This window comes from Carya illinoinensis, chromosome 4, assembly GCF_018687715.1.
Source record: "Carya illinoinensis cultivar Pawnee chromosome 4, C.illinoinensisPawnee_v1, whole genome shotgun sequence".
Classification (NCBI taxonomy): domain Eukaryota; kingdom Viridiplantae; phylum Streptophyta; class Magnoliopsida; order Fagales; family Juglandaceae; genus Carya; species Carya illinoinensis.
In genome coordinates, this window is record NC_056755.1 from 4,922,055 (window position 1) to 4,937,380 (window position 15,326).

General features: G+C 42.8%; 1 protein-coding gene across 1 annotated transcript; it reads left to right on the forward strand.

Annotated features, from left to right (window-relative positions):
* The first annotated feature begins 1,225 nt into the window (after positions 1-1,225).
* On the forward strand, positions 1,226-3,073 carry LOC122307482. Its single transcript, XM_043120384.1, has 4 exons — positions 1,226-1,758; positions 1,837-2,039; positions 2,112-2,212; positions 2,516-3,073. Exons 1-4 carry the CDS (start codon positions 1,226-1,228, stop codon positions 3,071-3,073), a joined length of 1,395 nt encoding a protein of 464 aa, XP_042976318.1.
* Positions 3,074-15,326: the final 12,253 nt, after the last annotated feature.

Below are 15,326 nucleotides of genomic sequence, written 5' to 3' on the forward strand. Positions count from 1 at the left end.
TTGTTGCATTGTGAAATTTGGGGGTTGTGGTAGAGGAAGGAGTAGATAGCTTTGGAGCGGTTGCCACGCTAGAACGTGAGCAACCCAAGGTCAGACTCAGTTTGTGGTTGGGGTCGGTCACCCTTGAAGGTGAAGGACCCAAGGTTGGAACCACGAGCCTCCACCATCAGCCCATTTTTCATCCCTTGTTACCAACAATTTGCAAGCCTAAACCATCTGTGAGGGTCAGTTTGCAAGCCACTCAGCCGTCATATAGTAGTAAGAGGGAATCAACATGCAAGAAAGGCAGTCTGTAGAGGAGCCCACGAGCATTTCTAATAGAGCCTGGCTAGAAGTTTTAGAGGATTACACCAACAAGATTACTTCAATTCTTGATGGTGTCACCAGCAACTTAGCCGAGCTGCGTGTAACCATGGAGACCTCTAATAAGGATAACCAGAGGGCCATGGAGAACATAAGAAGAGAGACGAACACCACATTGGAGCGGCTAGAGAGGAGACTAGCCGAGAACCGTCTTGGGACACCACCTCATCGGGACGATGCCTATGTTGATGGACTGGAAGCCAGTGTAACTGAGTCCATGCATGCGTCGCCAAGGCAAGATTTGAGGCATGGTGGCCGTGTAGAGGACCACCAAGGTTAACATGAGAGGTGGATTCCGAATGCTGCCTTTGAGAGAGGGGAGCCGTTGGCTGGCTATCGGGTTAGGAGCCCTAGTGTTCACCATGAGCACCAGGAATTTGAGCATGAGCAAGGCTATGAGGAGCCTTACCAGCGTGAACAACCCAGAGCATGGAGAAGACAGCCTGGTCGTGGCTACCATGGGCCACAATTTGAGAGGGACGACTATGAAGATAGAAGAGGAAACCAGCATCAAGATGGGGGACCCAAGCGGCCTAAGGTCGACTTCCCAAAGTATAGCGGTGGTAACCCTTATGAGTGGTTGGACAAGGTCCACCACTACTTTCTGACATATGACATCCCACGCCATGAGAGGGTGTCCATAGCCTGCTTTTACCTTGAAGGCAGAGCTGGAAAATGGTGGCGTTGGATAAGGGACCAGTACGACAAGGATCATATGAGGCTGGGTTGGATAGCCTTTGGGAAGCAGCTCCTCAGTCAGTTCGGGCCATCACCAGTTGTCAATCACCATGTGCAGCTGGCCAAGCTAAGGCAAGAGGGCAAGGTCTAGCACTATATAGAGGAGTTCAGGCAGCTACAGATCATGGTTAGGGGCTGGTCGGAGGCAGCTTTGATAGGCACATTTATTGATGGTTTGAGACCTTGGCTTGCCAAGGAAATCAAACTTAGACAGCCCACAAGGCTATCTGAGGTGATGAAGATGGTTGAAATTCTTGAGGAGAGCCATTCTAGTGAGCGACGCCCAACCAAAGACATGGGGAGCAAGTCTTTCAAGAATGTGCAAACCAAGGTCTCTTGGAAGGGAAGAGACACATCAGCCACTACCTCCAAACTGAGACTGGAGATCAAGAAACTATTCAGTGAAGAGGTGCAAGAGTGCATCAAGAAAGGGCTGTGTTTTAAGTGCGGAGACAAATGGGGCCCCGATCACAAGTGCAAGGCAGCTCAGGCCTTGTTTATGTTTGAGGACGAGTCAAGTGATGATGAGTCTGAAGGCAGCCAAGAGGAACCCAGCCAAGAGGAGGAAACCAAGGAAACCGAATCTGGTGGCACACTAGAGGAGGCTGAGCTATCATTGAATGCCATGGTTGGCATTTCTAAACCTACGTCCATGAGGTTGATAGCATAGGTAGGTAAGCATGAAGTGACTTTGCTAGTAGATAGCGACTCCACACATAACTTCATTAATTCCAGCATTGTGGGCAAAGTTGGACTTAAGCCGAGCCCTATTCCCCCATTTAAAGTAAAGGTGGCAAGTGGAGAAAAGCTGCAATGTGAGGCCCTCATCCGTGAAGTGAAGATGAATGTTCAGGGGGTCCGTATTATGGCAGACTTGCATGTGCTGCCCTTGGTTGGCCTTGACTTAGTCTTGGGGAATGCTTGGCTGAAGAGCCTTGGTAGGGTCGTCCATGACTATCACAACATGACCGTGGAGTTTAAACTTGGCTCCAAGAAATGACTGTGGACAGTCATTGCTAGTAAGGAGATCAAGTCATGCGAAGCTATTATGTCTGAGAAGCTTTGCAAAGGCGGGGCACATTGGTTCGCCATCGTAGTGGCCAAAGAGGATGTAATGAGACAAGTCGAGAACAAGGGTTAGGAGGGTACCCGTGATGAATTGGAGCTACTGCCTGAAGAGGTCAAGTCGGTCTTAGTAGCCCACAGGGGGGTACTTGAGGTGCCCACTACACTTCCACCTCCTAGAGAGTTTGATCACATAATTCGGTTAGTGGATGAAGCCAAGCCGATCAACGTGCCACCCTATAGATATGCCCACTTTCAGAAGGGAGAGATTGAACGGTAGGTGGATGAGATGCTGAAGAGTGGTCTAATCCGCCCTAATACCAGTCCCTTTTCTTCACCGGTGCTGTAGGTGAGGAAGAAGGATGACACATGGAGATTCTGTACGGACTATAGGGCCCTAAATGAAGCCACGTTCAAGGACAGATTCCCAATTCCCATAGTCGATGAGATGTTGGATGAGCTGCATGGGGCTACAGTGTTCTCGAAGTTAGATCTAAGGGCTGGCTACCATCAGATTCGAATGAATGAGGAAGACATCTATAAGACAGCCTTTAGGACTCACTCAGGTCATTATGAATACCTGGTGATGCCTTTCAGTTTGTGCAATGCACCCTCAACGTTTCAGGCTGCAATGAATAGCATCTTCAAGCCACTCCTTCGGAAGTTTGTGCTTGTCTTCTTCGATAACATTTTGATTTACTCTAAGACCATCGAAGAGCATAAGCAACACTTGGAGAAGGTGCTAACAATTCTAGAGGAGCATCAGTTCTTCATTAAGGCCACCAAGTGTGCCTTCATGAAGAAGGAGTTGGAGTACTTGGGCCACTTTATCTCAGGAGATGGTGTCAAAGTTTATCACAGAAAGATAGAGGCCATGGTGGATTGGCCTCTACCCAAGGACATCTAGGCCTTGAGAGGATTTCTGGGGCTCACGGGTTATTACAGGAGGTTTGTCAAAGGCTATGGGCTCATAGCCAGGCCACTCACAACAATGCTCAAGAAGGACAGTTTCGAGTGGACAACTGAGGTTAGGGAAGCCTTTGAAGAACTGAAGCGAGCCATGACCAAAACACCTGTGTTGGCACTTCCCAATTTTGAGAGACCGTTTGAAGTTTATACAAATGCAAGCGACGAAGGCATTGGGGCTGTGTTGGTCCAAGACCGAAGGCCTTTGGCCTTCATTTCCCAGGCACTCGGGCCTATGAAGAAAGCATGGAGTACCTATGCCCGAGAGCTATTGGCAGTGGTGCATGCTGTCAAGGTGTGGTGCCCATACCTCTTGGGGCGCAAGTTTACCATCATCACAGACCAGCAGGCCTTAAGGCATCTATTGCAACAGAAAATTGTCACCCCAGAACAACAGAAGTTCCTTGTCAAGTTGCTAGGCTTTGAGTATGACATAGTCTATCAACCGGGCAAGGAAAATAAGGTAGCTGATGCCTTAAACCGCAGGGAAGGTAGCCAACTACTTGAGGTAGTGGGAGATGACGAGGAGTCATCAAACTTGGCACTAAGCGGGGCAGAATGGCAAGTATGAGACAAGATCAGAGAGGCTACCAGATTGGATGCAAGGGCACTTGAGATCATTGAGATCTTGGATGCCCAAGGGCAAGGGGTTGTAAACTACAAAGTGAGAGACGGTCTGATCTTCTACAAGAACTATGTTTATGTGCCGAACGTTCCCAATCTCAGGAAGGAGATTCTAGATCACTTCCATAACAGCAAGGAAGGTGGTCATTGTGGATAGTTGAGAACATACATCCGATTAAAGCACTTCTTCCATTGGGAAGGAATCAAGGGTGATGTCAAGAGACTTGTGGCCAGCTGTGACATCTGTCAAAAGGCCAAGTATGACACTAGGCCAGAAGTAGGACTTCTCCAACCATTGCCAATTCCAAACAGAATTTGGGAAGGCTTGGCAATGGATTTCATAGAGGGACTACTCATTAGTGCAGGGCATGAAGTGATTCTGGTGGTAGTAGACCGGCTAAGCAAGTATGCCCACTTTATCCCTCTATACCACCCTTATACAGCCAAGTCAGTGGCTAAAGCCTTTGTGAACAACATTACTAAGTTGCATGGGTTTCCAAGGACCATAGTATCAAATTGGGACAGGGTCTTTATGAGTTCATTGGAGGCAACTATTTGAATTACAAGGCAGCAAGCTTAAGATGAGTTCCTCCTATCACCCACAAATGGATGGCCAATCCGAGGTGGTCAATAGGACTTTGGAACAATATTTGAGGTGCTTCTGTCATGAAGAGCAAAGGAGATGGGCAGATTACCTTCCATGGGCAGAATTTTGGTATAACACCTCTTATCACTCTTCTATTGAGAAAAGCTCTTTTGAAGTTGTATATGGCAGACCACCACCACTCTTGGTCAGCTATGAAAAGGGCTCAGCCAGTAATAATGAAGTGGAGCAGGAGCTGATTGATAGGGACGAGGTACTGTCCAAAGTTAAAAGAGACCTCAAGAAGGCCCAAACTCGAATGAAGAAGTATCATGATCAGGGATGACGTGCTGTGTCCTTCAAAGTAGGCGACTATGTCTACTTGAAGCTTAGGCAATTCGGGCAGAAGACCATGAGGAAAACTGCAAGTGCAAAGCTGAACCAGAAGTTCTATGGGCCTTATAAAGTGTTGGAGAAACTGGGCAGTGTTGCATACAAGCTTCAGCTTCCACCAACTTCACAATTGCACCCGGTATTCCATGTTTCCTTACTCAAGAAGAAGGTTGGAGATCCGAGTCTCATTGGGGAGGAGTTACCCACAGTGGATCAAGAGGGACGGATCCTTATGAAGCCAAAGGAAGTGCTAGGATATAGGCTGCATCGAAGGGGCCGAGGGAGACCCAGGGTGTGGCAAGCATTGATCCTGTGGGAAGGATTATCAAGGGACGAGGCAACTTGGGAGGACTATGATGGGCTGGAGAAGAAGTATACTCAATTGATCCTTGAGGGTAAGGATATGCTAAAAGCGAGGGGGAATGTCAAAACCCCAAGGCAGGAGGCCACGGGCCATGCCTTGACCAGCACCCACCCATGCCAGGACAGCACGCCAGCAGCACTATTGGCGTCGCTTGATTGTCCACAGACCGAGCCCTTGGTAAATGTTAGACCACGGTCACCCTCCATCAGGCAGTGAACAATCAGCGTGCGCACGCAAGCGAGGTTGTCACACCACGCTCAGCGCACGGCTAAACTGCACGCACGCCTAGTGCGCGTGCGCAGTGGGCACGCATGGGCTATGCGCACACACCGCGTGCATGCATGGGCCGTGCGTTGGCACAAGGCCCATGCATGGCCTAGGCACCTGCGCAACGCACGCTTGCACACCCACCTTGGAATTGACGATGCGGCTACCCAGCAGGCCCACGCATGCTGGCATGCCGCTCAACGCCCTGGTCTTGACCAGGGCCATGCTGATCAACGCCCTGGCCTTGGCCAGGGCCTTGCTGCTCAACGCCTTGGTCTTGACCAGGGCCATGCTGATCAACACCCTGGCTTTGGCCAAGGTCTTGCTGACCAATGCCCAGGCACCACAGCTTGGGCCATGCAGACCAACGCCTAGGCCCCATTGACCTGGGCCATGCAGCAGCCTGTCATGCTTAAGCCAACCACGGTCCAACCCAGCGACTCACGAATGGCGCCCAGCCCACACACCTGGGCCACACATGCAAGGACCATGGACCAGCCAAGGCTAGCCCAACAGGCCAACCTGAAGACCCAAGCGTGCAAGCATGCAGCCTATGCTGTGAGTCATCCTGGCCACCCATGGGCCACTGACAGCATGAGGCCTTAACCAGGAGGCGTGGATCTAGAACCATTTTCCCTTTGTAATCATTTTAATTGCTTTCTAGTATAAGTTAGGGAATAAAACATAATTTATTTTTTATCTTTGAACATTTGGACGAATTTGACTTTTAAGCCCCCATAGACACATTGGTGCTTTGTCACTTAGGCTCCATTGGGTGCAACCTGTGAATCCCAAAGGAGAAGGCTCACCCTGTGCAATTCGTGAATCAGGGTAACTTATTGATTTCATTGTTTTCCTTTGATTAATGCATTGTTGAGCTATTTCAACATTTTGGATTGTGTTAATTGCATCACATTCACACTAACTTGCTGATCATTTTGAATTGTTCGAGTGGGGAATCGCTTAAGGCAGCCACGAGTTGCCATTGAAGGGCATCTGGTCTGTACCAGACCACCCTGATCGAATCTGGAGCAAGGTCAGAGACAAGCTGACAGTTACCACCCACCAACCAAGTCACACGTCCAACCCTTGCCACCTATCTAGCCATAACCGCTCCCCTACTGTGTAGGGAGTAACCAACCATCCCTTAAACCGCTCACCATCACCCACTCGGACAACCCACTTAAACCACCCTTAGCCACGTGTGATTCATTATCAGAAGACACCTGTGTGTGACTTGGTCAGCCCCCCAAGCAAGCGACACCTGTGCTTGACTTGGTCAGCCACCATCAGGAGACACATGTGTGCCTGACTTGGTCAGCCCACTAGCAAGCGACACGTGTGCCTGACTTGGTCAGCCCACCAGCAAGCGACACGTGTGCCTGACTTGATCAGCCAGCCACTTAACCGCCTGATCCCACTCACAACCGTTTTGGCCCATTCAGCTACTGCACATGCATGCATGCACGCCCAGTCACTAGAATCACGCCCACCATTAGCCACTGCTCAATCATATGAATTCAGCCAACACCACTCATAACCATCACGGTCAAGCAAGTGGCAGTCCACATCGATCATTGACGAGCAAGAAGGGGCGCGGCAGCTTGGTGTCTAGGATCTTGACCGAGGACTCTATCACACTGCCCCTTACAAGAAATGCCAAAAAGAAAAAAGAAAAAAATCAAGCAGTTATAAAAAAGTGAATTAACTGAGGCTTCATCTTAATAGTAAAAGTATTTCATCTTATCTCATTATTATAATTTTTTTAAATTCTCACATAAAATATAATAAATAATTTAACTTTTTTAAATATTAAAATAATAATATTATCAAAAAATAATATTCTAACAATATTTTATTCAAAATTAATATTAAATATTTAACCTTATCTTATTATCCAAAATGTACGTTAATTTATGGATCATGCACGCCAGAAGCAAGAAGATGAGAACATTGGGGGGTTGGCTACGAAATGGGACAAGACGTCTGGGTAAAACCGTAAAATGTCTGGTTGAAATGAAGATAAGTGTACCTTATACAATATGTTTTTGCACAACTGTCAAGCAAGTTCCTCCTCCAAACATGAGAGTCAAATTCTACTTTCATGCTTAATTTATTTGACCATTTTTTATTTGGACACAAAAAACTCATAGACAGCACTCCCCGTGGGCCGTAGCATTGGTGCTTTGAATGGGTTTTAGGTGGGTGGGGTTCATGTCACAATGTTAACAAATGGGCATTTTGCTTGTCGTTAACTCAAGCAATAGCAGAGTCGTAAGTCCAAGAGGAGTGGTTGTAACTTGTGCAGAGCTGCGTGCCCATTCGTCATTAATTATTTATGAGCTAAAATTTATTTTCCTCCTTCCATTTCTTTTATAATATACGTTACATTTTATCTTCTGGAAACTTAATAATGGACCAATGGCTTGACATATCGAATCTAAGGATTTACATGGTATATAGTGGGCTGGGAGTGTTGCATTAAAAACTGTGGATTGCGGAGAGTCGCGTGGTAGAGGTTGGGAGCGTGGGATAACATTCATCATAAGATGGTGACACACGCGCGCACACACATATAGTGGCAGCTACAAGCCATCGCATCGTTACCTACTACCATACTGCCATGTCAGCTTTGCAGAGGCTATTAACCCCATATATAAGTGCAGCATCAGAGGGAGTAATAGGTCGCACATTGATTTCTTAATACATAAAACGGGATCAGGAAAAGAAAACTAAGCATACGTGGAAATTGAGATAAAAAAGAGCGTTCTCTCGCTAGCTTTCGTGGCACTGCTCATGGTTGTGCCTCCGCCGCCTGCATGGCCTACTTGTGCAGCTACGGCTTCTAGTTTACTCAAGACCACCAGCAACGCCACCACCATCCGTCGCAATGGTTTGGTAGATGAGTGTCTTATGTTAGTAAAATATACACTAATATAATAAAAATTACAATATAATTAACATTTAAATTAAATCAATTTTGATTGAGATACAGAAATATCATTTTCTTTAAGGAAATTAATTCAAATCATTTGCGGTGTACAAAATTTCTGATTAACCGATACAACAGAACTCATCTTAACTTGACTTTTTCAGAATATAACAGTCCAACTGATCGTCGCATAGTCCTAACTAACTCTACACCTTCACCCAAAAAATACCTTTATTTTATGTGGAAAATACCCTCAAAATTATCTACACACTTACTTTTTATCTTCTCTCTATCTCATGTGAAAAAGACACACCGAAATTGAATATATACTAAAATCTAACGGCAGTAGGCAATCAAAACAACTAGTAGCCAATTTCCTACTGAGAAAAAACTACACAGATCTTATTTCTATTTGAGCATTTTAAAACTCCTTGTACAATCGGTTTTAAAAGCTAGACGTAGGAATTTTTTACTGAAGACTCTTGATTGCAAGCCTTTAAAGCTGAAAAACATAAACTTAAAAATAAAAATGATCCCCACTACTTTATTTTCTTTATTGCCTTAAAGAATCTTTAAATAAAATACGAACGGTAAAACAATTGAAATAAAAAAGGTTGAAATAGTTTTATTCAAGAATCAAAGAAGAAAATAAAAAACTGATGGGAAGCCTAACGACAGGGGAATGGTAATAATATAAACGTTAATAATAAATATTATTTATTAAAAAAATACCAACATTCCCACTATTTTTCAATAATAAAAATAATATAAATAAAAGAGATACTTTCAGACAAAGAAAGATGATTATGTATCATGAAGGTGTGCTCTGCATTGAACCCTCATTTAGTGAAATAACAATTTTTACTCCAAAGTCAGTAGTGGTCTCAAACTTGAACTATAACTGTTTAAGAGAAATAAAGAATTATTACTCACACATAGCAATCTGGGTGTTGACATGAGCTTTATTAGGTAGCACATTAGGGCCTTGTGCTAATTCTGGTTTCACGAGTATATTTGAGAATAAACCCAAATATCATAGAGAGTGGCCCACTCCCATACTCACATAGGTGAAATATATTAAGGGTGCTCCTATAATTCTTACACCCTACTCATAAGAGCTACAGAATTTTATTAAGAGTTTCTCTAAAAATTTATCATTCACAACATTATAAGATATATGCACTCACATAATAGGAATGAAAAATAAAATAAATAGTACATTTCGTATGAACATCATATAATTCATTTTTTTTCATTGAACCCGATTATCAGGATTTTTGGTCCCCAGGTTGGGTATTCTCGTACATGACTATTGAGTTATAGGTTTTAATCACATTTCCCTCGATATATTCCAGATCCATTATCTTGTCAACGCCTTGGTTAGTGGATCTACAATGTTATCACATGACTTAACATAATCCATGTTAAATATAACACCATCAATTAAATAAAATCTCACAGCTTTGTATGTGTTTTTCTTCTAAGTGATCTAGATTTACCGTTATAATAATGGTTCTATACTCTACCAATTATAGTAGTACTATCAAAATGAATTAATATGAATGAAGTTGATTTTCTCACAAGAAAATCTCATGTAATAAATCTTTTAATCAATTTGTTTTCTTATTGAAGCCAAAGCAGCTCAATTTCCATAGTTGAATTAAGAAAAATACGGCAGTTTAAAGCAATAATCTTTAAAATCTTAAAACGGCTTAAAGCAATAATAATACATGCATCCAAATTTCCTCAGATAATGAAATTAAATCTAAACGTTCAAAGCTGCTTGCCGCTTGGAACAAATTTCGTGCATCTAAATGCACTAGATATACACAAATCATGTTCACCAAACACCAAAATATCAACTACTTGTGATTTTACTCCCAAAACTCAAAGAAAATAAACCTGAAGAAAATGTTTAGCCAAAATCTTTTGAAAAAAAAAAAATGATTATTTTCCAAAAATTTGACCCCCACTAATTTTTGAATTTAAAAATAAATCTCCTTTTTCATTAAAAAAGAAAAGAAAAGAAATACACATCTTCAAAAAAATCACTTTATTCCCAAAAAATAAAAAAATGAACTACCATTTTTTTTCATCTCTAAGAAAGACACAAGCGATAATTTCATGAATAATTCTCAATAACTGAACAAATGAATTAAACTCATTTCTACCAAATTGATTTTCAGCTTCATAGAGGAATTCTTTGATTTTTCAAAATCCTCATATTCTTTCATATCTATTTCCTCCACAAATTAAAATTCCTTTAAATTCACAAGAATCGGTAAGAATTTTAGCTAACAATTTGGTATTTTTCTCATCAACATTTTTTGATAAGGCTGTTTAATAAAATATGCTTGAATACAAGTTTCACATTTTTTTAAAAATACTTGTCATCAGATTATGAATTAATCATAAACTACGCATGATTGTAACATATAAACTATTGATACGACATCAACGTGCATGCCAAAAATCTAAAGAAGAATGCATATAAAGAGAAATATTCTATGCTTTAATATTCTCAATATTTAATTTAAATATTCCATCACAAGCATAGTCCTTGCCTACAAAAATTACATCTTTTGTGATTACATATTGATCAGATTCCATAGTTTATTTGAAGCTCATTTTGTTGAGTTAAAAAAAAAAAACTCAACATCAAATTCTTCTTCATAGACGGTGTAAAAGGTACATTTTTGAGCATCAATATACGTCTAGAGTTGAATTTTAGCTCAACCTCACTACTCCCAACAACTTTGGTTTTACTTGAATCACCAAGCATAATTGTTTTCTCTTTTACAAAATGAATATAATTTTTGAACTAATTTTTATCATAGCAGACATGCCTATTAGCACCGTAATCGATCTGCCCACCACCTTTCAACAAATTCATGAAGCAAGTTAAAATCTGTAATAATTACTACAAATGGTTCCTCAGTTACATCAACTTGAGGATTATTTTCTTACTTCAAAAACTTGCAAGTTCGAGCAAATTGCCCACTTATGCCACAAACAAAACATGATTGACTTTGTGAAGAGGGTCATTGGTTCTTACTCTTTGGGCTTGGAAAACCTTTTTTTTTTTTTTTTTTTGAGGTCTACTAATTTTTTTTTTTTAAAAAAAATTATTTGCGGCTTCAAACAACAATTTCTTGAATTCCAACCTTTGGGCAAGACATAATTTTCATAAAATAGTTTTACCTTTATTGTGAGGATGTACAAAACGTTCAAAAGGCTTAGGTGGAACAACAAATTGCACTTTTATCTATTGAATAGGCTTCCTTAAAACTGAAAGGCTTGTTGAGATCTCCAACACTTTCCGTGTATTTTTCAATTGTAGTTTCATCTGAATATCCTTAAAATTGTTAGTAAAATACACAATAATATAATAAAAATTACAATAGAATTAACATTTAAACGAAATCGGTTTAGACTGAGGTATGAAAATATCGCTCTCTTTAAAGATATTCAAGTTCTCTGTGGTATACAAAATCTCATATTAACCTGTGCAGCAGAACTCATTTTGACTTGACTCCTCCAGGATACAACAACCCAATTAATCGTCTTATAGTCCTGTTGAGTACTGTGGAGTCTGGTCCACACCGTTCGAGCGGAGGCATTGGCCGCTCGAGCGAAGTCAGGCAGAGTCGAACGCTCGACGTCAGCTCGACAGTGAGCTCGAGCAGGAGGAGTTCGCTCGAGCGGAGGCATTGGCCACTCGAGCGAAGTCAGGCAGAGTCGAACGCTCAACGTTAGCTCGACAGTGAGCTCGAGCGGGATGCGGAAGGGAAGTTCGCTCGACGCGCGCTCGACACGCCGCTCGAGCGAACATGCGATTTAGGTATTCCGCCGTTTGAACTATATATATATTTTTGACTCTTATGTCTGGGTACTGTAGACACGAAAAACACTGTGGACGAACAGTGTTGAGACCCATCTTGTAGTGTGATATTTCTCAATAATAAAATCCTCTGCAGCTCCCGTGGACGTAGGTAATTTGCCGAACCACGTACATCTTGTGTCGTGTGTGATTGCGTGTGTGATTGTTTTTCTCGTTCGTTGTTATTTCAATTCATTGTCATCGTTTTTTCACAACAATTGGTATCAAGAGCCAAGGTTCGGGTCTGAGGAGAAATGATGGCTGGAGATGAATTGAAGGTATCGGGGATCGAGAAGTTTGATGGCACGGATTTTGGATACTGGAGGATGCAGATAGAGGACTACCTCTATGGGAAGAAACTTCATCTTCCACTATTGGGGCAGCAACCGGAAAAGATGGATGATGTTAGTTGGAACCTGTTGGATCGACAGGTTCTGGGGGTTATTTGATTAACCCTGTCGAGATCCGTTGCACACAACGTCATCAAGGAGAAGACGACGACGGATCTCATGGCGGCTTTGTCAGGTATGTATGAAAAGCCGTCAGCGAATAACAAGGTACATCTGATGAAAAAGTTATTCAATTTGAAAATGGCAGATAGTACGTCTGTTGCACAACATCTGAATGATTTTAATATTATCACAAATCAATTGTCGTCTGTTGAAATTGAATTTGATGATGAGATACGTGCACTGATACTATTGGCTTCATTGCCAAATAGTTGGGCAGCCATGAGAATGGTTGTTAGTAATTCTGCTGGTAAAACTAAACTGAAATATGATGATATTCGTGATTTGATTTTGGCTGAGGAGGTGCGCAGGAAAGATTCAGGCGAGACCTCAGGTTTGAGTTCAGCCCTAAATGTTGATTCTCGAGGGAGATCACATGACAGGAACTCAAACAGAGGAAGATCAAAATCAAAGTACAGGGGCAAGAGCAAGTGGAGGCCTGGTCAGCAGGCAACTTGCTGGAATTGTGGCAAAGCTGGCCACATAAAGAAAAACTGCAAAAACCCCAAGAAGACGGAGAATGATAGTGCTAATGTGGTAACTGAAGAAGTACAGGATGCACTATTACTTGCAGTTCATAGTCCAGTTGATGACTGGATACTGGATTCAGGGGCTTCCTTCCATACATCTTCCCACCGGGAACTAATGCGGAATTATGTTGCAGGTGATTTTGGGAAGGTATATTTGGCTGATGGTGAGGCTTTGAACGTAGTGGGGATGGGAGACATTGACATTGCACTCCCTGGCAAGAACAAATGGACCTTGCAAAAGGTCAGGCACATTCCTGAGTTGAAGAAGAACCTCATTTCTGTTGGGCAGCTTGATGAGTGTGGTCATTCAGTGGTGTTCTCAGATAGCACCTGGAAGGTCACAAAAGGGGCATTGGTACTAGCTCGGGGTAAGAAAACTGGTACACTATATATGACTACTGGTTTAATTGACACTATTGCTACTACCGTTGCAGAGAGCACAGCAGATTTGTGGCATTGTAGGCTTGGCCATATGAGTCAGAAGGGCATGACGGAACTTCTGTCTAGAGGCAAGCTACTAGAACTGAAGACAGTTGATCTCGGTATGTGTGAGAGTTGTGTTATGGGGAAACAAAAGAAGGTCAGCTTCTTGAAAAGTGGCAGGATGCCAAAGACAGGAAGACTTGATCTTGTGCACACAGATGTGTGGGGTCCTTCCCCAGTTGCATCTCTTGGAGGTTCTCGCTACTATGTTACATTCATTGATGACCATAGTAGGAAGGTATGGATTTATTTTTTGAAACATAAATCTGAAGTATTTAATGTTTTCAAAATTTGGAAAGCCATGGTTGAGACAGAGACATGCTTGAAACTGAAGTGTTTGAGGTCTGACAATGGTGGTGAGTATGTTGATGGCGGGTTCAAGGAGTATTGTGCAGCTCTGGGTATCAGAATGGAGAAGACCATTCCTGGGACACCACAGCAAAATGGAGTTGCTGAGCGTATGAACATGACTATTAATGAGCGTGCTAGAAGCATGAGGTTGCACGCTGGACTACCACCCACTTTCTGGGCAGATGCAGTCAGCACTGCCGTTTATTTGATAAACAGAGGGCCATCAGTTCCACTGGATTGTGGATTGCCTGAGGAGGTTTGGAGCGGGAAAGAGGTTAAGTTTTCTCACCTTAAAACCTTTGGTTGTCTTTCTTATGTGCTTGTTGATTCTGATGCTCGTAGTAAGCTTGAGGCTAAGTCAAAAAAATGCTATTTCATTGGCTATGGAGACGAGGCATTTGGCTATCGTTTCTGGGATGATCAGGGTCGTAAAATCATAAGAAGCAGGAATGTGATTTTCAATGAGAAAATGATGTACAAGGATAAGTCGAGTACAGTTCCTGCAGTAGCTCCTCAGGAGTCCGAGTTTGTAGGATTGGATGACCTACTAGAGGTCACAGTGCAATGTAGAGATGTGAGTAACGGGGAGAGTGGGTCTAGTGCACTCATTCCTATTATTCCACAGGCAGTTTCAGAACCGTCTACTCCTACAGTTGCAGTTCGTAGGTCAGTTAGGACTATACGTCCTCCATAGCGTTTCTCACCTACTTTGAATTACATTCTGTTGACAGATGGTGGAGAACCGCAGAGTTATGAAGAAACCTTGCAAGATGAGAATTCTAGCAAGTGGGAGCTGGCCATGAAAGATGAGATGGATTCCTTGCTAGGGAATCAGACATGGGAGTTGACAGAACTTCCATCAGGGAAGAAGGCATTACACAACAAGTGGGTGTACCGGGTGAAAACTGAGCATGACGGCAGTAAGAGGTACAAGGCTAGACTTGTTGAAAAAGGTTTTCAGCAAAAGTAGGGTATTGATTACTCTGAGATCTTTTCTCTTGTGGTAAAGATCACAACTATCAGGATGGTACTGGCTATGGTTGCCACTGAAGATCTATTTCTTGAGCAGTTAGATGTGAAGACAGCTTTTCTTCATGGAGACCTTGAAGAAGACATCTACATGCACCAGCCTGAGGGGTTTGTGGTACAGGGAAAGGAAGGTTCAGTTTGCAGACTGAAGAAGAGCTCGTATGGCCTGAAGCAAGCTCCTAGACAGTGGTACAAGAAATTTGACAACTTCATGCACAGTGCAGGGTATATTAGATGTCAGGCAGATCA